Raw genomic sequence first — 25,430 nt, 5'->3', positions numbered from 1 at the left:
TTCATAACAGTCTTAACACTCAAGATTAGCTAAAATTGTAATATTTTGCACTTCAATCTTTGTTTTATCCTTAAACTTTGCTGACTATGGCTAAGGTAGATCTATAAATTCTATTTCCACGGATAAGAAGCCATTTTAGAAAAAAATATATGTAGTTGAATTAAGCCATAGACAGTGTACGCTATAATATTTGATCTCATATCAACTACCATAGTAACATAGGGGAGGGAATTACTTTTTACACCGTAACCCACTCTATGAGGGTCTCATTCACTCAGGCCACTTTCGAGCAAAATTTTATAGGTTTTTATGGGAAAATCAACATTAAAAATCGGACTACAGTTATGGTCTGTAACTCTGTACACATCCACACACACATCACTTTGAAAACTGGGCCCAAAACGGATCATATCCACTCAAAACTCAAACATTTTTACGAAAACAATACTTTCTCCATTTCCTAGAAGAAGAAAGTAAAAATTAATAGTGCTGCACCCTGTTGGTGAACCATATCACGTTTTAATGCTATTTAATATCATACTTTTATTCCTTTTAAATATGAATTCCCACAACACAACACAAGGTTAACATGGGAAACTCCAGACCCACTGGGGCGGATGCCCGAAAGGATTTTTTGATATAAGAGTGTGTCTATATGCTAATCTAGAATGTGAGCTACATATCACATCAAATTTAAGCCTAACCCGACCAGTATTTTTAGTGTTTACTTGTCACAAAAATAAAATTGATTCTCTACAAGTTAAAGATTTTTGTTGGGATAGCAGACTTACCTAAATGGGAAAGAAACTACTCTGGCAGGAGAAAAACTAAAGAAAATACACCACTATGGGTTATATTTTCTACCTTTAATAAGAGACTACCGACTTCACTCAATGTAGGATACAGCAGAATAAAACAAAAGAGGTTTTTAACAAATTTTATTTAAAACGGAACGAAGTTAGCCTGAGGCAGCTTTGGCAGCGAGACGTTTGTCTCTCTCCTCTGCGATGGTCAGCTTGACTCCCTTACCCTTGGGCAGAGACACGTACGGCTTGGTACCTTTGCCGATGATGAACACGTTTACTAACCTGCAACAGACCAACCAAACGTTGTGAAACAGATTAAATATAAGAGACAAAGTAGGCACTGATGTCTCTAAGGTTTTTTATTTAACTTTACCAAATTTCTTGGAGTCAAGAAACTATTACTGCATCGTCGTCGTGATGATCCATCCAGTGAGCTGAAACCCCACTGTACTGAGGCTGTTTTAGGACCATGCCTGTCGTCATGACGAGTCTTAGGTTCATTAGGTAGACTATAGAACTGTAGGTTTAAAAAATATGGTTTTCAGATTGTATATGTCCATTTCTATTTCAACATCTGTTTGAATGAGAGTTAGCAAACCAGCCGATGTATTTAAAGGTTTTTATGTTTTCCCGAAGCTTTACGATTTAATTCAGATTATAATGATAAATAATTTGGTACAGAGCATATTTTTTCATACCTATGGGTTACAAAGAATTTCTGTTTGCAAAATACAAAACAGAAGGTGTCCTACATTTTATTTATGGAAACTCAACTATATTAAATTGAGATTTCTAAATCACCGATACACCATCAGAATTCTCTACTTCAAGAAATGAAATGAAATGAAATATGCTTTATTGTCTTTTGAATTTTAACAAATTATTGACAACGTCATGATACAGCTAAACAAACTTATAGCACAGTCAGTTAATAATTAATTAAATACTTATAGCTAACTAAAAAAAGGAGACAAGATGAACTTTGATTTTTAAATTAGACTTAAACCAAAGTTAAAATTCCCTTTCATTATCTTCACGTTATGATTTATGTTCAACTAGCTGGCCCGACAGACGTCGTCCTGCCCTAATGTGGTTTTATGTCAAATGCTCGTTCATTTTCAAGATGAGCTAGTTCGCATGGCTCAATCACGTTCTGGTTAAAGTTTGTTCGCTACGCTCACTCACCTTTAGGTTGGAGCTCGTTTGCTACGCTCACTCACTTTTTGTTTGGAAATTAGCTGTTGTCATAAATTAAAAAAAATAATAGTGCTGCACCCTGTTGGTAACCTATTAACTTTTTAATGCTATTGAACATCACAGGATCAAATTGTTTAGATGAACCAGCTGTTAAGATTCTTTATTTCCATTTAAATATGAGTACTCATAAGGTAAACATGGGACATTCCAGAGCCACTGGGGCGGAGCCCTTTTGAACAATGCCTGAAAGTTTCATTACAATCTGTCGAGCGGTTTTGGAGTCCACAAAGGACAAACAAACATACATACACACATTGGATTTTATATATATAGATATATTTTACATTTGTTTCACCTAACACCATGCTATAACTAGATAATTATGCACAATCAGATAAAAAAAACTACTTAAATAATTCTTTTTTTTATTTATCAAGGATGTTAGCTAATCAAATTAACTGTTAAGCTTTTATTTTTGTGCCAATCTTCACTGTCAAGGATCATCAATGACAGCTTCCACTCAGCACTCAGTGACTTTATTTAGAAAAATACTTCCACATAAAAACATGAAGCTTGAATAAATTTAGTATTGCTTATGTATTAGTTAAGCATTCGAAAAGACCACAGAGATTTGTAAAAATAATGTTGCCGTGATAAGTAATTCTTGTGGATCATATTTTAACATTTTAAAAAAATAACAAAAAAGAATTCAAATTATAATTTGTAATCTGTATGAAAAACTGACACATTAAACATGAATCAGTGTGGAAACCAGAATTTACTTTAGGCTATGACTGGGTTAAACATGTCCAACTGTTCAATATAATTGAAGACATTGGATATGTATATATAATTTCACTTCCAATGATAGCCACGAATAAACCACAAGATACCTAAAATGAGTTTACAGAGCTGGTCAGATAACATAGCATTACTTAAAATCAATAAAAATATTCTTTTTAAACCTTCCAGTATCATTCTTAGAAAAAGATAAATTGTTTCAGAAAATTGAGAACGGTTAAAAACATTGTTTAGCCATATAAATAATCCATCTGAAATTGTTTTATGCCAATGTTTTCACTGAGAAGAACAAGAGCTCAACCCAGCTTCTCCAAGGCAAAAATCTTTAACTATAATTACTACATTTCAGATACTTTTCCTCTTATTGTAAAACAAATAAAATCAAAATCATATGTAGGTAACACTTGATAAAATCCTCGTTTTTATTATTTGTCAATACAAGTTGATACATTTTGTTCAATAGTAGAAGATATCTCAATTTAACTGTTTGACAGGAAAAGGTGTTCAATTCATTTAAAACTACTCATATACTATGAACAAGGAATATTTGAGTTTTGGATGTTTAATAGGTTTAGAAGCTTTTTTTAACATAGTACACAGAAGTAAGAAAAAAATACTTGACTTTACTCAGTTCAATATTGTTAGGTTATTTATTTGTCCCTCAGTTTTTTATTGCAATCACATCTCTCATATAGAGCTAATGAACAAAACATCACAGAGACAAAAACTCCAAACAGCAAAAACATACTTTTGGTAAGGGGTTTAAAAACATATATTTAACACGTTCGCTACTGCAATAGTACGAAATTTTCCATTCACATGGACCAGCGACGCACATATGCGACGGCCGGTTTCCATCCATAGACTGCCGTCGCATATATGCGACGGCTAGTCACATTAAAATAGACTGCCAACGCATATTTGCGTCGGGGTTTTAATGTTATTAAAATGCTTATATCTTTGTTGTGGTCTATTTGAAGGCACTGAATTCCCTGCAGTGGTCTACAGAGATGTCTGACGCACAACTGCGTCGCTTGGTCTGTGGATATGATGATTGGTGACGTCATATAATAGTTGGAAAAACTGGTCTTTACTTTTCTGCATCACTGTATGTATGTATGCAGTATGTATGCTGCATTATCCTATGTAGCTTTTATATTTGTTCAGTTATAAACTGTTCTTGAATAATCTGTTTATTTTTTTACTTACTTTCACCTTAAAACACAAAAAAATGAACTGTCGCATATATGCGACGTTTAGTCTATTTCAAGAAAACTATGATAATTTTCACTATTGTCTTAGCTGTAGACCGGGCGTCGCAAATATGCGACATTACTACAGGTTATAAAAATACAAAAAAACAAGAATAATTTATTTACAAACACGATTGTAGCGTATTACAATGTAAATGATCACTGTTTTACAGGTTTTCGCCCGTGGTCTGTGTGTACTGTTATCCAAGTGACAGACGGTCTATGTGTAAAATTCAAATGTATACCTCGGTCTGTGGCAATGACGGCGGCGTCGCATATATGCGACGCTCAGTAGCGAACGTGTTAAACTACTTGTAGAATATCTCAGTAATACTGAGGCTATGCATCTTTATGAACATTTTTAATTTATCCTTGTTACATATTAATAACAACTAAAGAATTGATTAGTTTGAAACCTAAATTAGTTTAGAGAGCTCACCCCGTGGTCGAAAACTCGACCAAAAGTACGTATTGTGCAAACTTCTCTTATTTCACCCCACACTGTAAATAAAACATGTGATAGGAAATTATTTAATTTATTTGATTTTCTGTTTATATTTTGTTGTTATTTTGTCACCAACATGGCAACCCATAACACCGATATTATTATTTTTTATTTGAAATTGATTTTTTTGTTCTTATTCTTAAGCATATTTTAATTTATAAAGGGATTGTTCACATCTACAGGAAAATATCTTTCATTTGGTACCAAATGTGTGTAATTCAGTTCAGTAGAATGGTCAGGCTAGCTGTCATAAGTTTTGCAAAAGTTGTTTATTAGTTGATTAATAAAAAATAAAAATAAATGCTTTATGAAACTTACTGTAACACAATGTATGCACTAGCACAAAATTTACCAGTGATCAACCCTCATTTTATTTCCATCGTAACCTTTGTTAATTATCTCTGCCATCAGTAACTTTTATTCAATGACCATATAGATACAATAAACAAGATTAATAAGACAGAAATTCTATGGAAAGTTAATTATATTTTTTAACGCTTGCTTAAATTAACATATGTTTGGACAGTGAGGTTTCATATTTGGACAAAAATGTACAACTAACAGATGAAAGCATTAATTGGCTTTGTTTAAGATAGGCTTAAATCAGGACAAATTGTATGAGTATACAAACATATCTGAAGGGTTTAAACTTACAGATTTGTTAAGATTACATGTATCAGATTGTTAGTAGCCCAGCCAGTATTGCGTGGCAGGGAGTTGCAATATATCTGAGTTGTTGTTGCACAACCTTAACTGAGGAACTGTCACAAATACAGTCCCCGGTACCGATATTGTGCTACTTGACAAATATTTTAACTTTTCACAACTTATGATGGTTCAACAATGAGGATTGAGTACAAATTCATGCACAGTAACCAACTACTTTTTTCATGTAAGTTTTTAACTAAACTTCACATTATCTACAAAACTTGCAAAAACCCAATTCAAGCTTTACCACCTTTAAAAAAAAAAAATTAAAATATAATTATGTGATGAAAAATAAACGTTCTTTGCACTGAAGAGATTCCAATGAAATATTTATAAAATATGGTATCCAAAGTAGAAAATAATTTGTATGAAAAAGGTCTCTCATTAAACATTGTCTTCATTCAAATTCAGAAGTACCAATTGAATAAAAGTAATCACAGAGACAAAATCATATGTAGAAATATGTTGCATTAAAATAAATTAAACCATTGACTATTGGATACTGAAGTACACTTCCCATCTATATGGACCAGCTGTAGCCAATCTTTCATTAAAAAAGAACGTAGTTGTGTGAGCCAGTCACAGAATGCGCTAGTGACTAAAACTCTATTTTCTACCTTATTTTTTGTTGCTGGCCAAGTTGATGGGTCATAACGATTGATAGCTCACAATAAGTCATTCCATTAGTTTGAAATGTTAAAAAAGATTGTGTATTCGACAGAAATCAGCACAATCTGTCGGTGGCTCACATCAACTACGATGTTTTGGTTAAAAAACCGGCGTTAAACCTAGATACACGTTTGCACCCTCTAATCTCAGTAGTTATTTATTTATTATTTCATAGTTATTTATTATTTACTATGTAGTTTCAGAAGATTTTGTGGACCAACACTCTTAAGTACTATAAATTAATGTATCAGAATGTTAGTAGCCCAGCCAGTATTGCGTGGCAGGGAGTTGCAATATTTCTGAGTTTTTGTTGCACAACCTTAACTGAGGAACTGTCACAAATACAGACCCCGGTACCGATATTGTGCTAGACTTATCATAAATTGCAAATATTATGTAGCAATCATTTAATGTTTTGTTGTCAATACACAGGTGAACAAAAAATATTCGCCAAGACAATAAATTATCATTAATGATGTGATTATGGTATGTAAACATTGTAAACTTATTTTTATACTGTCAAAAATCAATCCTGGAGGCATGATAACTAAATTAATCTTACTGCTAGGACTTAGTTGCGATTTTACTCAAGCTCTAATTTTAATGACCAAGACAAAGCCATGCGAATGGAGGATTTTTCATGAGTCTAAACTATGATAAATGACAAGTTAAGTCAGTTCTAACACTTTCAAGAAGCCTAAACTTGACTCCAAATTAATATTAAAAGCCCAACGAAATAAAAATCAAAATATGTTTGACAAAGTTAAATTGACTTGATCCAGACGTATGGCAACATGAAATGCAGTTTTTATTTTATGTAATAGACAGAAATCTTTATTGAAGAGAAGTATCAATTTGGAAATGAAATGAAAATCCTTCTTTATTGAGGCGAACTTAGGACCTCATGGTCCTTTCTGTAAACAACTAATAATAACAATAAACTATTAACAAAAATACAATATTGTACATATACACAATAACAGTATTGCAAACTGTATTAATCTTGGGTAATACTTGTAAGACAACAGCCTACAAGTGACCTTTAAGGTTAATCTTTGCTGTAGGCCGAGTTTTGACTGAGATAAACAACACTTTATTTCAGCTTCGATCCGGCCACTACTGTAACAACAATCAAATATATTAACGTTGATCTGTGATCAAAAGAAGTGATTAGGCTTAAGTTTTTGTTGCAAATGCAAGGGGGCTTGTAATGACAATGCTGTGATTCTGACACATTTATAAGTAGGTACATTATAATAACTGATGAGAAATAAACAATTAGGATCAATATCCCGGGTTGATTCAATGTCTTGAAACTAACATGAAGTTATTATGTTGACCATAACTGACATGATGGGCACTTAAGGTTTAATTGGAGTTAAGGCCTACAGTAGAACCCCTATTAACGTCACCCTCAGGACCGGGAGCCTATTATGTGAATAGACAGATAACAGGAATCATCTTATAAACCTGTACAGTAAGTTGATTTAAAAGGTTTTGGAAGAAATTAAACCCTGTACAAGTGAATAATACATATTTATGTTTAAATAATATTAGTACGATTACTTACATACAAGAGTCATACAGAACTTTAATTTTGTATGTTGTACTCTTTAATGTTCGTAAAGTGTATAATAAAATTACATTTAAAAATGAAAATAAGTACCGTACTCTAGCTAGGTTACGGCTTTGACTATTAATACAACGTTACGGATAACAGAGTGATGGATTATCGAGGTTCTAATGTAGCCTATAGACTTGATTGTACTGCTTAGTACAACATTTTAATTGGGGATTGTATGGTTGACATTTACCACTAAAAGCAAAAATACTTAAAACAGTGAAACCTCAATGGTTCCGGTTTAAACTTTGTGGACCAAGGGAATGACAAACTATCAAAATGGAAGCTATAGGTAAAGTTTATGGGAAATTTCCCCACAGGTTAAAACAGGAGGTAAAGCTAACAGATTTAATAAATAGTAGAAAATTAACAAATATCTTATCAACTTACATCACTACTACATTCTTTTCTTACTGTATAAAATAGTTTGTCATATTCGACTGCTTTTCACTTCTTTGAATGTTAAGAAACATTTTTAAATCAATCGGATTGTTGAATTATTGATTTTTTATTATGAAAAGAATAAGATAGTTCTATTTTTTTACCTTAAAGACCCTGTCATCGGCCGCTCATATCATGTCATCATAGACCTAGTCAAACGATCAAGGTTCTACTGTATTATGATTCAATTGTGACAGTGCAACAATAGAATCCTCACATCACTAATCCACTATAGCAACCTTAATTAAATCAGTCACGTTTTCATAAAGTTATTATAAATGTATGGCTCTTAATAACAGCAGCCTACTCCTGGCTGATATATGCCAGGTCTATAATATAGACCAACTCTCAGAGCCATCGTGTGTATGAGTGGAGAACACTTTACACACAGTTGCTGTCCCACAGATACACAATCCCTTGTATATTGCACATGCCTTGCAGATAAAGTACTTGTATCTGTGGGTCACTATGGTACCCTAGTAATTCAAGTAGAAAATTAAAAATGATTCAATGAGTTTTCATTCCAGAGATTAGAGTTGGTTTTCATTTCATATTAACATGTCAATTTTAAAGGTATAAAATTGATGCAAAAAATTGTTTTAGACAGTTTTTTTCATAAGTTCTATTCGGGAATAATTATTACACGAAGATCTAAATAGTTAGATTAACAATCCAGATGATCTCATGGATTGAAATAGCTGTAATTCGTAATGAGTGGAATATTTAGTTTCTAAAAAAGGCTTACTTTCATATAATGTATTTGAAAAACTTCAAAATGTATTAACCTAGGGTAATACTTGCAAGACACAAGTCTTCAAGTGACCTAAGGCTAATCTTTGCTTTAGGCCGAGTTTTGACTGAGCTAAACAACACTTTATCTCAGCTTCGATCTGGCCACTACTGTAACAATCAAATAGTACATTGATTTGTGATCACATGAAATGAAAATTGGCACGACTTAGTCGTGATTTATAAGAGTAGAAAATACTTTAAAACATCATGGAAACCAACTCAAGGACGTATTAAAATAATTGTACGGAGACATTTGTTTCCCTTTCTTGTCTTAGAACACTAGGCACGAGCCAAGGTTTGTTTTTCACATTACTTTAGGCTAGACCAAGGGGTTGCGGCATTATCACTTAGATCAAATCCATCGGTGATTTGGTGGGTTTTGAACCCAGGACCTTAGGGACCAAAGTCCCGAGCTCTTAACCACTACGCCAGCTCGCTCCCCACTCGCTTGGTATGGTGATATTAAAAGCAAGGATGCATAAAAAAAAGGATGATAAAGTAAGGATGTATATAATTATACATCCTTACTTTTGTAACTTGTATAGTTTTAAGATTATTTAAAAACTAAAAAAATATGATAAAATAAAACTACTCGATGATTGTGTAGAAAGTTCTCATTCATTTAAACAGTTGTGGTTTTATTTAAGATTTTTTGATGACTTCCAATCTCTTGGGAGTCCATAAAAATAGTGACACTATTTCTTGATTGAATTGTTACCTCGTACTGGTTATCTCAGTAATTTGTTTCATCATGCTTTTCAAGAGTAGCAAATACTTCAAAACATCATGGAAACCAGTGCCAAAAGGGAATTAAAATTATTTTGTTATTAGGAGCAAGAAATAAAAGGTTACACTATTGTAAAGAATTTTGCAATCTTACTTAGACACATTAAAACTTTAATGAAACGTGTAGTCTTCATGGTGCTGACTTTTATAGTATAACAGAAATACTCAAAATTGAGGGCAACATAATCACAAAAGAACTACTGAAATTGGTTCGGGAAAAAATTTGAAGCTGAGTTGAATAAGGAGCTAATGGATTTCAATCATCATGCAGAATAGAAGTCGGTCACAGATAATAATTATAATTTAAATAAAATTAGGACCTCTAAAACATTCTACTTATTGAGGTTCTTAAAACATTGTGCTGTATGGGCCTTTAAATGGGATTATAAAGGATTCAAGATACCAAGGAATTAGAGTTATTTGAGTTATTGTCCTACAGTACAATTTTTATCCTTCGTCTTCAGAGTGGAAAATTGACCCAGTGGAAAAGGAATATCAATCATAAATATGGATGATAATACATGCAATACCTTCAAGCGCAAAATATGACCCCACAGAAGTAGGAATATAAATATTTAAATCCTCCGGCGTAAGAGTAGACATTATCGTTGTCTTCTCCGACCACGGCGAAATCCTGAACATCTATCGCAATTTGTAGACATCACCATCTCTGCCAAGGTCACAGAAAATTATTGTCTCTTGCAGTCAAGAAAACCATATCAACATTTTCCGCTGTTGTGTATTACATCATTTTGTCTTCCGCAATTGAGGTTGAATTTTTCAATTGCAAAATCTTGGCAGGTAAGTAAAAAGCCAAGGTACAGTACCTGGTGGCAAAAGTGTGTCCGTTGGTGTCCTTGATGTGTACAATGTCGAAGGATCCAGGGTGACGTTCTCGGTTCACCACAGTCCCGACTCGACCCAAGTTACGGCCTCCTGTGATCATGCACAAGTTGCCTGCAACAAAAATTCAATTCATCAGTGTTCCGGGTTTAATCCATCACACAGGTATTTGATGAGCTAGGATTTACTGAAATTGAAATTGTCTCTCATCAAAATGTTTCTTCATGGTTTTCAGAAGTACCAATTGAAAATATTTTAATCACTGAGACATTAATAAAAATCATTATCTGCCTTGGAAATAAATATTTACTGTTTAAAATTTCTTAATAGGTTTACAAAACATATAAGATACTGCAACCAAAGTAAATGAGTAAAATATAACAGTGTTTAAAACCCATGAACCTATACAACCATAAAGAAAATTCCTTAAAGACAGAACATAATACCAACATGTCATTAAATAACTGAAACTAACAATTATTATTTGGAAAAAAATTAACATATTTACTTACAACTAAAGCAGTTTAAATTCAGTGGAAACTCAATAAAAGACCCTAAATCATCATTCCACATCAACAGTGTCTGTCCTCATCCAAAGTTTAGAAGTATATTAATTGAAAAAAAAATGCAGTCACAATTAATTCATTAATGTAACCTGTTGATGCTTTAAAATTTGAAGTAATTGATTGTAGAAAATGAATTTCTCAGTTAAAAAATTATTATAATTAGGTCTCTCATCATCATGTTTTCTTCATAGTTTCAGAAGTACCAATTGATATTAATAATCACAGAGACCAGTAACAAATGTAGAATATAATGTACCACTACTTGGTACCATATTAGAATAAATTCTGCTGAGTATAATTTTTCTGTATTCAAAAAAAAAAAAACATAAGTAAAACAGCATGATCATTAAAAGTAAAGCACACAACTGTATCAGAATATTAGTAGCCCAGCCAGTATTGCGTGGCAGGGAGTTGCAATAGTTCTGAGTAGCTGTTGCACATTTTACTAAGGCTCGATACAGCTGCACCAACCTCGATAACTTGTGCTAGGGTGATTAAACACAACAGTGAATGACTATTTGAGTCTCCACTTGTATCAGACATGGGGAAATAGGCTATTAAGATACAGTGTACCGAACGGAATTGTCACATCTTGTCCATATTCTTCTGTACTTCCTAATGATAAGTTTTAATGTATAGTGTTCAAACACACTGTCCAAATAACACTTCAGGCTCATTAAAATATAAGGGTCTATGTGAAAAACATGTAATTCAAGTTAACCACAAAGCCTACTTCATGACATGATCTATTGCTTGTATGATGTTTAATGATCGAATAAATCATCTATCTTGGACAAAATTAAAACTATGACTATGTATGGATGGCACATTATGCATACAAATAATATTAAATTTGTTTTTACAGGATATAACTAAACTCAGTAGATACTTAAGAATTACACTTATTATTAACAAGCTTTGTGAGATGTCTAAATGTATCAGAATGTTAGTAGCCCAGCCAGTATTGCGTGGCAGGGAGTTGCAATATTTCTGAGTTTTTGTTGCACAACCTTAACTGAGGAACTGTCACAAATACAGTCCCCGGTACCGATATTGTGCTACGGTGCTACTTAACTAGGTATGGGGTCTCAGGTCCGCTAATTGGTGGAGCAAACAATAACATAAAGAAATATTCTTTTTTTAAATACATCTTGTTTACTAATAAAAAATGATAGATTACAACATAATAACTCAATTCGATCAGCTCATTAAAAATATTCCCAAATGGATGGAACATTATAATTTAGTCGTCATTGGCGCACAGCTGTTTCCACATGAAACACGCATCAAAACAGGCTCAGATATTTCAATAAAATGAGAAGACTACTTGAACAATATAATAAAACTGTGTTTTTAGAAAAACCTATTTCAGATAAAATTTCAATTTGACAGTTTGCTAGTAAGATGAAAACATGTTTTAAATTATTTGTTTAAGCTCTAAATTAGATTAAATGATAATAAAATCAATAAAATACTGTTTATGTATTTGATCAAAGGTAAGTTACTAAATGCACTGTAATACCTTCTGTGTGTAATTTGATCAACTGTCTTCATCCAAATGGTTTTTCTTTTGAACTGTAAGTTGTATATCGGCTTGTTTTTATAAACAAATGTTTAGATTCCTTGTTTACAATTACTTAGTTATTTCGTAACCATCATGGCAACCTATAAGCATAATGTTAACATTTTCAAATTGCAAGTTAATTGTAATTGGGAATTATTTAAATTGAAATTGTTTTTAAATCCTTCTCATTGGTTGTCAAAATAGGCTATCATTGGTAAGTTAAGCTAAAATATGTGCAGCTATTATTGTATGATGGGATTACAAAGCATGAGGATGATCTCAATGAGCTGACCTTAACAAATATTTGTTCAATTTTTTAAATGTTGAGAAGACTTTTGACAAAAATTTATTGGTGAAAAAACAATTTCAATAATTATAGATTAATACAGAAGAACCATCAGCGGTTTTGTGGTCGTGCAGATCTGTTTTAAGATTCTGAAGAGTAAAACAGGCCTTAAAGTCATCCAGGTATAAAGGGAAAATGTCTCTGAATAATAGTAATAATTTTTGAAGAAAAATAAACCCTCATTTGTGTATTTTTGTTCAAGATTCACTCTTCTTTGGTTAGTTTGGTTTCTCAGTTAAGAGTTTTCATCATACTTTTTCAAGAGTAGCAAATACATAAAGCATCATTGAAACCATAGGCTATTATATCAACATAGAATTTGTTTACCACTTTTATAGCTAAATCTGAAAAAATCTTAAAATGAGCTAAAACACAGATTAAACATACTCCTATTTAGTAGATTTGTCATCCTTAATAATCAGCTAAAAAACGTTTTATTATTAGTTCCGTCTGGTACCGCTAGGATCGTGTTTTTGTTTCAAATTTGTTTCTTGTTTAAGTTATTTAAAATTGCGTTTAACCAAATAAAACTATCCTAATCATAAACGACATTATAAATACAATATCCTCTGGCTAACTTAACAATAATGGCTTTGTGAGTGAAAAGTAGAATTTTCAGAATCTAATCAACGGTAGAATTAGGGTAATACAGAAGATTTGGTTATTGTTATGTGATTTTTTAACATCTGATCTTCCATGTGTTATTCTACCATCCCTCTAGACAACTGATTTATGAGAAATGGTGTGATATAACCGTGCAGGAGGACTGTACACTGTATTGGGTAGCTTGAGACAACACCTATTGCTGCAGCTGACTGTACCCAGAAAAAAACGTGTCAGACTTTATCTCCATTTAACTTTACTTTGTTATTGTTCAAGTGCCATTCAATAGTTTGTCTACCACTCATACCTGGATCAGTGTTTCCATTCGCGGGATTATTATCCCGAAAACGGGATATTTGGACCTTGAGCGGGATTAAAACGGGATGCAGGATAAAACGGGATTTTCGGATGTGACGACTATTTTTAATTTTTCCTACTTAATTTTAGAGAAAAACTAACTCAAATTGATAAAATACTGTAGCATAATATAATAGTGATGTTTAAACAACTTTGTAATGTAAACATGATACGTCAAGTATAATACTCAGTATTGTACAAAAAAATCATGCGGGATAAAACGGGATTTTTCACAATTTAAAAGCGGGATAAAACGGGATTTCGACCCAGTAAACGGGATTATTTTTTTTTTTTTGTCGTGTGGAAACACTGACCTGGATATCTCTCAGCTGAATGACTCAAATCAGAGAAAGCTAATGGTCCAATAACATAGGCTACAATCTAAAAAATAAAATAAAAGACAACTACGGTACTCTTTAAAATTACTACTTTTAAATATTTAGGCTACAAAGGGTTTACTTATTATTTCCCATGTTGTCCATCCTTTATGTTTATTATTTTAACCTTGTCGTGGTTTAAACAGGACAAGTGGATAATATTGTGGAGTAGGCTATGCATTACACAAAATGTATTTATATTTTAAAACATAATTTTTCTAAAGGCTACCTGTAGGCCTAATTTATAAAACTTGATTGATATTGGGTAAAATTACTGCAGTACACAGTTAACTTCACACAAGGGCTGTCTTTATCACCATATAAAGGCAATAAATGTATGGCTCAATACTATAGTCGGGACAGAGGTCCAGACCAACTCTCCGAGCCACCGAGTGTGCTAGCGAGAGCCACAGCCCAGAACGGGAGGAGACAAACGCTCTACACACACTATTGCTGTCCCACAGAGGTAACGCTCACAGGCCAACAGCTCTGTGCGCTGACTTATCTGTGGTTAAAATCCTACATTTCTGGTATATTTCATCAATTTTAATCTAGTCTAATGGTGAGCTCTGCTAACTTGGTGTTAAACCTTTGACTATTGGTAGCCTAGTAGACAACAATTAATGAAGTTGTAGTTGGTTTTTAAATGAAAATTATGTTGTTAAATACAATCAACAGTGTGCTGCAGTCAATTATTGATTTTTGTGGAACATGCCAATTTTTTATCAACCTTTCAAAACTGAAGAAGAACTGAGTGTAAACTATAGCACTTAGTAGAAAATAAATGGCTTGTGTTCTCAGAATCACAGATTGTTTCATTAGAGGTCAAAGGATTGGCTCTGTATTTCAACATCACTGAACACTTGGGAGATTACTTTACTCAAAAGGGAAAAATTAATTTTAATGATTATAATGTTTAAAAAAGTTGTAGAATGTTTGTTCACCAAGTTGACGGTAAAAAGATGACTAATCCCCACAATGTGATGCTTCGTCCTACTCATCATCAGTTCTACCTAGTTTTATTCTATTAAAATAAGATAAGTCCTACTCAGACCTGTTTAAATAGCCCAGTTATTCAGACTAAGTGGATCGGGATTAGCGTGGCTTATCATGGACAAAGCCGCATGGATTTATATTTTAAGAAAATATCACTTTTTATGTTTTTAAATAGGTTATATAAGTCAATCAATTTAATAACCAGAGGCAGAATGTCACAAAATATTCACTTAAAACTGTGTGCTACTGACAAAAACAAATCTCACCAACTAGTATTCCGGATTGTATTATAAACAAACAATTATAAGTGTCCTCAGATTATATAGTTAGTTTCACTAAGTTCAAAGGATTGGCTCTGTATTTAATCATCATAGAACACCTATCAAATTTCATATTTACAATAAAGTTATTGTAGGTAAGCCTAGGCCTATACTCAAATAAGGATCAAAAGTAAGTTATTCGAGTAAGAACTCTACAAAATCGATTCAACACAATGTATTCCCTTTGGGTAATACTTGTAAGACACAAGTCTCCAAGTGACCTTAAGTGAAACATTATTGTTGGCCAAGTTTTGACTGGAGTAAACGAAAGTCTACTACAGCTTCGATCTGGCCTGTGAAACTATCAAAACTTGTACAATTAAAATTTCCAACTGTGTAGAATAAGTATGCAAGACTTTAGAAATAAGAACATATAGGCTAGCTATTTGTTGAAATCCTAAACAAAGCAAGAGTACATTACATAATTGGAACATAAACATACCATAATTACTCAGAGAAATCAAATAAAGGCATCAATGTGAAGCACCATATTGTTCAGAGTTTTGACAGAAGAGGTTTTATTTGAAATACAAATAAATTTTACTAATTTTAAGATTTTAATTTTAAGATTTTACTAATCAAGTCAAAACAAGATGAATTTCTGTTCTCAGATGAGTAAGGTTTATTTCATGGGACTTCAAAGGATTATGCCTTAGATCTCATCTATCATCACTGAACAGAAAACATGGCATCATGTATAAAATTATAAAAAAAAACATTCTCTGGTTAGAAATGAAGGAGACATTGAACAAAATCTAGAAAATTATTCATCACAAAATTATCTATGTTGAGAAATTGTGAGGGATATAAAAATTAAAATTCTGTCCTCAGATGAGTCCTTACTCATCACTGGACATCAAAGGATTATGCCTTAGATCTTATATCTATAATCACTGAACAGAACACTAATTGTTTACAAAATGGTATGAGATCAGACATTGGAAAAGATGTCATTAATTAAGTTCATAGATTTATTTAATATATCGTAGCCATGATTTTACCGATTAATGATCTACAGTTAAATTATTGTTACGCACGCCTTTGACACAATCAATGATTCATCTCTAATGATCGTGATGGAAAATCCAGCCAACATTTATGAATAACAATGCAGACAGCTTTTAAGAAAATAATTTGATGGAATACTTTCAAGGCTTGATCGGTAGGAAGATTATGCAACAAGATGTGTATATCATTGCAAAAAAAGTAAATTTATGGGCTCAAGGATCATTAACATATTAAAACAATAAGCTTAGTATTGTCTGTCTAGACAACGGAAAGCCCTAAAATTTCTACATCATCATTTTTTGCTGATGAATAGTTTTCAAAGAATAACTTTAAAATCAACAGATGTAGTGAAGGCCTAAACAGTTGTATGTTTATCTGAGTATCTTAGTTCCATATGAGTGAGGTTGTGTCACAGCCTAGAGTCCCTTTAAGTAGTGTTTACCTTGAAGTAATTCAACTAATTAACTTGTACGGTATAACCTATAACAAGACTCTCATGGGGATTATTGAATAAGACTTGTTATCAAGGTTGACTTCTTTTTGAGGCTTACATGTGATTAGGGGTCAAATAAATTCGAGTTGATTTGAAAATGGCACTTGTTATTAATTATCTATGTTCTTGTAATCAAGGTTCCACTGTAACTAGATGAAATTTAGAAACCTAAATAAACCTTTAAGATCAATGGTGCCTCCTGATTCCTCCTGGAGCTAATTCTTCTTTGCATAAAGCACCTAAAAGATATTTCATAATACGATTTAAAATGACACCACACTAACCTGAGTCGAACCTGATGTAGTCGGTGATCTTGGAGGTGGCAATGTCCAGCTGGATGGTGTCATTGACCTTGATGAGAGGGTCAGGGTATCTGATGGTGCGGCCATCGTGAGTCACCAAGAACGGGATGCCCTTGGGTCCTGTCTGAACCCTCTTCACCTTGCACAGCTTGTACTAAAAAACAAAAGAGATTTATGCTTTACATTAATTCATTTTGATATTTTTTCTCTTCAACATAGGTTTGGAATTTCTCATAGTTTTTCAATCTGAACAAAATTTTTACTGAACACAAGGTAAGTGTTTTGCTTCATTAGTTATTTGCAACACACTCAAATCAATGCTAAATAGTACAAAATAATTAAATCAATGTAATGGCATGACATAAAAAAATATTAGGATCCATTGTTTAACAATAATAGGTTAGATTACACAAGAGCGGAAAATCCAGCTTTTCATGTGATGTAGTGACATAGTAGATCTAGAATGCGGTCAAAATATAAGAAGGTTAATTAAATGGATAAGAGTGTAGGCCTAAAACTAAATTTGGAGTAGCCTAAGAGAAATCTTGTATATCAAACAACTAACTTTGTTTAACAGATTTATAGATTTGTTTTATAGATTTTGAACTAGGACTAAAACTTAGGCCCAAGCAAGTAACTCTGATTACCTTAGCCTCCTCGGCAGTTATTCTGTGGATTGTGAATCTTCCCTTGACATCGTAGATCAGACGGAAGAACTCTCCAGTCTTCTCAATTGTGACGACATCTGAAAAAGATCAACTTGATAAACTCTAATTTAACCGCCTGCAATTATTATGATTCAACTCAACTAGATCTTCATGGACTAAAAACCCTGTAGCCTGCCGGTATAGATTTATTAATTTTTTGTTGATTATTACAAGTCACAAAGTAGATAAAAATAAGCCTTAATAACACATGATCGGTACTCAGCGTGACAAATTTTTTTTGGAAGTACAAAGTAAATGAAGTCCGATGATGCATATAAGAGGTTTTAAGTAAAGTTATTTAACAAGGTAGGCTACCTACTGAAAACATTTTCAGTGTTTACTATAATAGGTGCGTTTAAGTAAAGGAGAAATAGTCTTAATCCTAAGAACACCGATGATTTCATCCAAATTACCCTTTGAATTCAAGCGACTACAATTTCCTTTGCGTCTTACTATAGATAAAAAAATATTCCCTTAGTTTTTCTTGTGTTGATTAGTCTATGGTCTTACTTTTGCAATCATTACTATAAGGCACAAGGGCAATCCCTGACTATTGTCGGTTTAAATTTGGTAAATGCATGTTTTTCACATGGACAACTGTATGTTGGATGCTCACGTGGTGGTAGGTACGCCTAAAAACTTAAATATATTTATACACCTAATGAAAAAACAAAAAACATTGTTTGTCCACTGACAATTAAGTAGGCTAAAATAAATATTTTATTTTTGTTTTTGGTATACATTATTATTATTTATCGTCTAGAACAAATTCCATATAGCCCTTAACTAATAGTTATTAGCGCAGCAACACGCGCCAGGTAACTGCTGGTAGGCCTAAAAAATGTATGTCATCTCTGAATACAAATCCACAAGTTAAAAGATAATGAATAAATTAGGCTAAGCGAGGGCTCTGCAATCCAGATTTGATGAATATTTCACTCCAAGGCTAACTTATTAATCACAGAAAGAAGCAGTAAAATAAAATTTGTCTTGACAAAGAAGATAACACAAGTTTTTAATTTCTTACCCATGAAACCAGCAGGGTAGTTGGGGTCAGTTCTTACTTTTCCGTCTACTTTGATTAACCTCTGCATGACGATTTTCTTCACCTCGCAGTTGGTGAGGGCATACTTCAAGCGGTTTCGCAAGAAGATAACCAGTGGTAAAGACTCTCGCAGCTTGTGAGGCCCTGTGCTCGGTCTTGGTGCGTAAACACCACCCAGCTTGTCCAACATCCATGCTTTAGGCGCATGAAGACGCTTCAAGTGCTTTTTGGGCCCACGAGCCTACAACCATTGTTAATATTAATTAACAACTTTCTATTCGTCAGTGTAGACTATGTATGCCCAAAAACATTATGGCCAAGAATTATATTTTTTTTTATTTTATTTGTTTTAAACCTGTTATTAAATTTTAACGTTATGTAAGTAAACACTAAGATACAACCTTAAAATGTGCCATGAGGGTTCTAGTATTAAATAAGGGTGCTTATCCTGTACGATAAATTTAATTCTTTTAAGCAATCAATTAGCCTATGTCTTGGCTCAGAATAAAGTAATGCATCACACAAAATTCAGACGCAAATTACCCAAAGATGAAACATCACGGCCAAGACCTAGGTTTATATAAGATTAAAATTGAAGTTGTGGCCTACGCGGTAAGTTAAGTTACTCTGTAAGGAGGGTGTTAAAATCTCAATCGAGCATCAGATTACCAAAAGTAGGCTGGTACTAAAAATCATGTGTGTTGGTATCAAACATTGAAGTTTTGCAATTACGGTATTGAATTTGTTGTGTCAGTGTGACACATTATTGATGGAAATTCACTAATAGAATCAATGTTTATGAGTGATAATGAATTATAATTGTTGATTCAAAACGCATACAGTAGCCTGATTTTTTTTCCCAATAAACCTATTTTAAAATTTAGTACCGTAACTCAAAGCAGCACAGGTCTAATTTATTATTTGTTAACCTATTAATCTTACAGCTACAGCTATTATTTTTAGACATTAATTTGCAAAAATGCAAATTTTTTATACAATTTATATAGTTTCAATGAACCTTTCAAGCATAAAGCCATCACAAACCCCATCACAAACCGCCATTAACCAACAAGATCCCAATTCAAATGGTTAAAATCCATAATTAAACCTAAGAATTTTGTGAATTTTATTGTCTCTACTTGACTTTGCTCTATTGATATGGACGATTCCGGATTGTCTTTATTTTCTACCTTGTCTTTATTCCTACCTTGTCAACATAAATGATATGTTGACAAGGTAGGCCCACTCGTGGGATCATCCTACGCACCAAATTACTAAGTTATGTACCGATTTTGTTGTAAAAAGGCAACAAATCAATACAGGGTAACGCGAAGAACAGTCAGCTGGTTTAAACAATAGATCAGTATAGACCAGAATGCACCACGCACTAAAGTAGGAGAGGGGATAAGGTCTAGCCGGATGGTCACTTGCTTCCAGCAGGACCAGTTCCTATCCAAATCTCATCGTAGCTAGTTCGGTAAAATTGTTTTTCGTTCGTGGAAATTAAATTCATTTCGCGGCGTTTGGTCGGGCAATCTTATTTTTCCTTAAAATCGTACAGCCTATATCCCTAAGGGATATAATTGCCCCGCGATTGGAAATTAGTATCAGTGTCATTGTCAGAAAGTGAAAAAGTTCGTTACCGGCCAACGCAGTTCCGCCATTTGAAAATTACACGTTCGTTTCACGAGTTCAATTGATCGCGTCTTGTAGAATACCGGCTAGTTACATTTCCCAATCCCTTCCCCTTTATTTGTGTCATATTTGTGGACGTCCAAACTGTAAGTAATTTGAGTTATTTATTTGTTAATGTAAGATTTCAGTGAGTCGCACTTTTGTAAATTTTTCCTGTCTTGTTTTGTCATTTCATGTAGAATAAGCACATGTTCACAGGTTCGAGTTCAAATCACTGATTTTCATATCCATTCATATTGTAGCAATCCGCTTTATTAATTAGACTGTAACAACCCTATAGTATTAAGAATAAATAGGTAAAAATGTTTTTATAGGGCAATTCAGAGTTATTTAATAAGATTTTTTATAGTGTTGGAATTTTTACACAGAGTCATTGTTAATTTTCATTGTTGAGCAAATGGTACAATTATTTTAAAGAGTGTCACAGTCAGTATCTTTTGGGGGAAATAAATTATTATCAGAGAAGGGAGCAGGTAGCTGGTTCGATTGATGCGGAAGTGTTGTTGGAAGTTGTGCCAGTTTGAACATAGATGAACCACCAAAGTGCCAAATTAGCTATAAAATAATAAAGCAACATTCTGATAAACATTACTACGATTGAATACAATATTGTTCAATCAGTTGGACTGCGAGACGACCTTCGTTTTTAATCGTTGGCCAACGAAAGGATTTGCTTGGTACAGGTCATCTCAACCATTAGATTAAATACCACTCTTCCATTGATACTTTCGAGATCGGTGTGAAACCGCACCATACCTCCCCTTTGATAAATCCATTCAACAGTTTCAATAAATTTCCAACTGATTGTGTATCTCTAGGTCATTTTTACTTGAAAGAACACAACAACGACTGTAATCTGAAATAAGTGTATTATTAAATTCTGTGCAATAAATTCAAATTGTTACTCACTTCTAGTTCTCAATAACCTTGGTATTTTAGCATATGCAATAGTATTTGATAAACAAAAGGTAATTCAGTAAATCATAAGCCACTACAAAAGATTCACCTTTTAAGTGCAACACTAGTCACTAGTGTAGTAGTGAGCAAGTAAATTCAGTGTAGAATTAAGACTGGTAAATTGATCTCATTAAAGGTATTACTTATTGGAAGAACTACAAACAGTGCCAGGGGCGTCCCCTAAGGACCTTTGGGGAATATTTATATTTTGCAGGGTCCACTCATATTTTTCAATAACATCAAGCTTCCACTGCCAAAAAGCTCTGTCTGATATTTTTATTTTCTAGAGTTCTTCCAACCTAGGGGCAACCAACATTTGTAAAGAATTCATTAAAGAGCATTGCAAGGAGTAAATATATTTAAATATAACATTTAAATATATGAGAGTCTAAGTCAGGGTTGCTTTTCTTTTTTTTCTTTACAGTTATTAACCACTGTAAAGACCACAGAACTATAATACCGGTAACTTAAAACTGCAATCGGAAAAAGCACCAATTCCAGAAGCCAAGATTATTCTAACTTACATCATTTACTCTTTAAGTTCTAGGCCTATCACGGTTTTGCATTACCGAGGGTGGTACAATATACTTTTATTCAAGTTTCAGGATTACCGGTATCATGTTAAGTGCCTGAACTACCTAACAGGTATGTTTAGAACCAGGAGCTTCTAATACCAGAAGAATGTAAGTTAATACCAATTAAGTTAAGGTGGCCTAACATAAAATTTAAAACATAGGCTAGACCTATTTATATTTTACTGTTTGAGATAAGTTCTCAAATACCCAACGGTCTTTGGCTCAGTTAACAAAATATGCATCAGATCAATCAGACGCAAATTACCCAAGATAAATCATCATGGCCAAGACTCGTCTAAAGATTCCAATAGGCCCAAGTTAAGTAAAAAATGTCATTTAAATTTAAGGCCTATTAAGTTGAGTAAATGGCCTGGCTTAGATAGGCCTAGAGCTTATGTTTACATAACAGAGTGTTCAGCACTTTGTACAACTTACTTAGGCCTAGGCCTACTTAACTTAGTAAAACTTAGCCATGTTATTACATTTTTTTAAGTTAAAACAAGTAGGTACCGGTAGTCTTAAAGTTAGACTCCGAAGACTAGGCCCTCGAGCCTACTTGAGAGAACCAAGTAGGCTACTTGTATGAACCGTGGTACTTAGTGGGGTAGGCCTAAGTTTGTTTTAAGATTAGCCTAGGCAATGCTCGACTTGTAAAAAATAAGGTGCCGGAACTATAGCCTAACCTATTTATTGTGGTTTATAGTAGTGATGGGGCATTCAAATACTTAATTCGAATACAACCAAGGTATTCAAAGATTCAAATACTTCTGGCTGTATTCAAATACTGACATTCGGCTGGGTTTAATAATACTTTGAAGCCAAACCAATCTTGTTTGAATAGCCGGAATGAATAAATTTGAATTCGGCCGATGTGTTCCGAGTTTGAATACACTGAATACCGGTACTAGTGTTATGAATACCTTTTGGTTAATTCACAACAACAACTTAACGTTTACTTACATGTTTACACGTTTACTTTCCTTACTAAGTTAGGAATGGAATCTTTACTGTAGCCTACCCGACTCAGGAGGGATTAATAAATTGTCTCTCCTTAAAATGTTAAATTTGGACACTACCAGCATGTGTTACTTACATCATTATTTTATAAAATAGTTCAATGAAATAATGAATAGGTACTGTAGCACTGTTTTAAAATAGAAATTCACTTCTCACTAAATCTGTAATGAATATAATGAATACTTTTGTCTAGTTATTTCACAATATAAAATTATTCATTAGGCCTACTTACCTAATTGAATGAGAGAGAACAATAATCAATTTAATTCGGGTTTTAGTTTGTTTGAAATTTAACCAATAGGCCTATAGGCTAAGTTAGAGGAGAACTGAACTACATTTATTTTCATTTAAATTTATTTATACTTTAATGGCAACAATGCTTTGATTTACAAAAGTAGACTTGGGAAAATAGAAATTGCCATATTGGTTTAGGCCTATTTACACCATGTTGCCATATAAGTAGGCCTACTTATTCGAACAATTCGAACACATATATTTGAATTCTCAAAAGTATTTGATTATTCCATCACTAGTTTATGGCCTACCTATGCCTATTCTTGTACCTATTTAAGTTTAACTTATGCTCATATGTATTTTAAGTTTATCTTTTCGAAAGAGGTACCAGTACCGGTGCGTTCCCCCGCAATTCTAGCACGGAGCCTAGGCTATAAGTTTAGGCTTTATTTCTTAAGTTAATATTTGTGTTATCAATGGTTAAAAATACTTAGCCTATCCATGGCTCAACTAAGTTCCCATTTATAGTGTCACAAGTATCCCCACCATCACCATCTTTGTTTGAATGGCTGTTTCTAGGTTATAGCCTACATGCACGTACAATGTGTAACTTAATCATGCTTATCTTTCTTAATTGAGAGAGATTAAGTCATATGATAGGCTATGCTTTGAAAATAAGGAATAAAACATTTTGTCACCACTAACTTTGGCCTAGTCCTCAGCTTCACTTCGCCTAACATAAAACACAGCTAGGCACAAATTACAAACATCAGATTTTACAAAAAAATAAAAGTCTAACTTACTTAGCCTATACTGAAGGCCTCACTTACTGTCACTGTTTCATAAATCGAATGCCTGAGTTAGGATTGTCTAATCAAATCATTGTATCTATGTACCTTTGTACTATGTTTATAATGAGTTGAGTGGCGCAGGGTTTATAGGCTAGGCTAGGTTCTAATTGAATTGGAATGCGTTTAACTGCAATTGCGAAAGGTTTGCACAGAAAATGTTTAAAATTAATTTGGATAAATAACATTAAAAGAAGGTTCCATAAGATACTTGAATACAATATGAGTGTCAGATACTTTCTAAAAAATCTTGACACCTGGCTAACGGCATACAGAAACGTTGAGTTTTCACAATAGGTTAGGCACAAGATAATTACTTAAAAATTGTATGAACGGTTAGCTTACTTTGAGGACTAAACTTTACTTGTTTATACGTCTTATTACTTAACTTTTTAAAGATATGAGGTGGATTCAGGTAGATTACAATTTGTAAAATTACTGCCGAAGAGTACTCACCATGTTGGATGAAGGGAGGAAAGAACCTTTAGCTCTTCATCAAGAAGAACAACAAAGAGCTAAAACCGGAACACAATGCTGCCAATGCCAAAAACCTAACGTTCCGCATTACTGTATATATATATATATATACTAGCGGAATACCCGTGTTTCACTATGGAAACTTTCAGATTAATTGACATTTTAAATAGTAGTGTTTAAGTTCCAACAGCCTTCAGTCAACGATTCAGCTACAACCTGTTTTGCTCAAATCGATGTCATATTAAAGCAGCTATTATAATAATGTCTCAACCGGTCCCCGTCACTGTCGTATAGTATAAAATGAGTTTGAGAAGTAGTCCCAGTTTCTCACATTTTCAACAATTGATTCTCACACAGTTATTATTGTGTGTCCTATGTGTGTAAGGTGATGAAGTGATAAATGAGAATGAAGTAAATAAACACGCTTCATCTTATCTGATCACTTAAAATATTAACTGTCTACTTTCGTTTCCCAGACATTATTTTTTTCTAAATAAACCATACGTATACAATAGGTTTTT

General features: G+C 33.2%; 1 protein-coding gene and 2 non-coding genes across 3 annotated transcripts; all 3 read right to left on the bottom strand.

Annotated features, from left to right (window-relative positions):
* Positions 1-921: 921 nt before the first annotated feature.
* Positions 922-24,948, bottom strand: LOC128987368 (40S ribosomal protein S4). The gene is made up of 6 exons (XM_054408183.1): positions 24,889-24,948; positions 19,089-19,347; positions 18,002-18,099; positions 17,337-17,508; positions 10,407-10,536; positions 922-1,088 (listed from the first exon to the last, which is right to left on the bottom strand). The coding sequence occupies exons 1-6, from the start codon at positions 24,889-24,891 to the stop codon at positions 959-961; spliced, it is 792 nt and encodes a 263-aa protein (XP_054264158.1). The 5' UTR covers positions 24,892-24,948; the 3' UTR covers positions 922-958.
* LOC128988225 (small nucleolar RNA SNORA16B/SNORA16A family) lies at positions 6,930-7,058 on the bottom strand. The gene has a single exon (XR_008490349.1). It is a non-coding gene; the product is annotated as a small nucleolar RNA SNORA16B/SNORA16A family (small nucleolar RNA).
* LOC128988227 (small nucleolar RNA SNORA16B/SNORA16A family) lies at positions 15,723-15,849 on the bottom strand. Its single transcript, XR_008490351.1, has one exon. It is a non-coding gene; the product is annotated as a small nucleolar RNA SNORA16B/SNORA16A family (small nucleolar RNA).
* Positions 24,949-25,430: the final 482 nt, after the last annotated feature.

Source organism: Macrosteles quadrilineatus, unplaced genomic scaffold (assembly GCF_028750875.1).
Source record: "Macrosteles quadrilineatus isolate MER2022 unplaced genomic scaffold, UCM_ALF_1.0 Scaffold_2__2_contigs__length_208266976, whole genome shotgun sequence".
Classification (NCBI taxonomy): Eukaryota; Metazoa; Arthropoda; class Insecta; order Hemiptera; family Cicadellidae; genus Macrosteles; species Macrosteles quadrilineatus.
The sequence above is the reverse complement of the archived record's forward strand: the minus strand, read 5'-3'. Positions and strand labels throughout refer to the sequence as shown.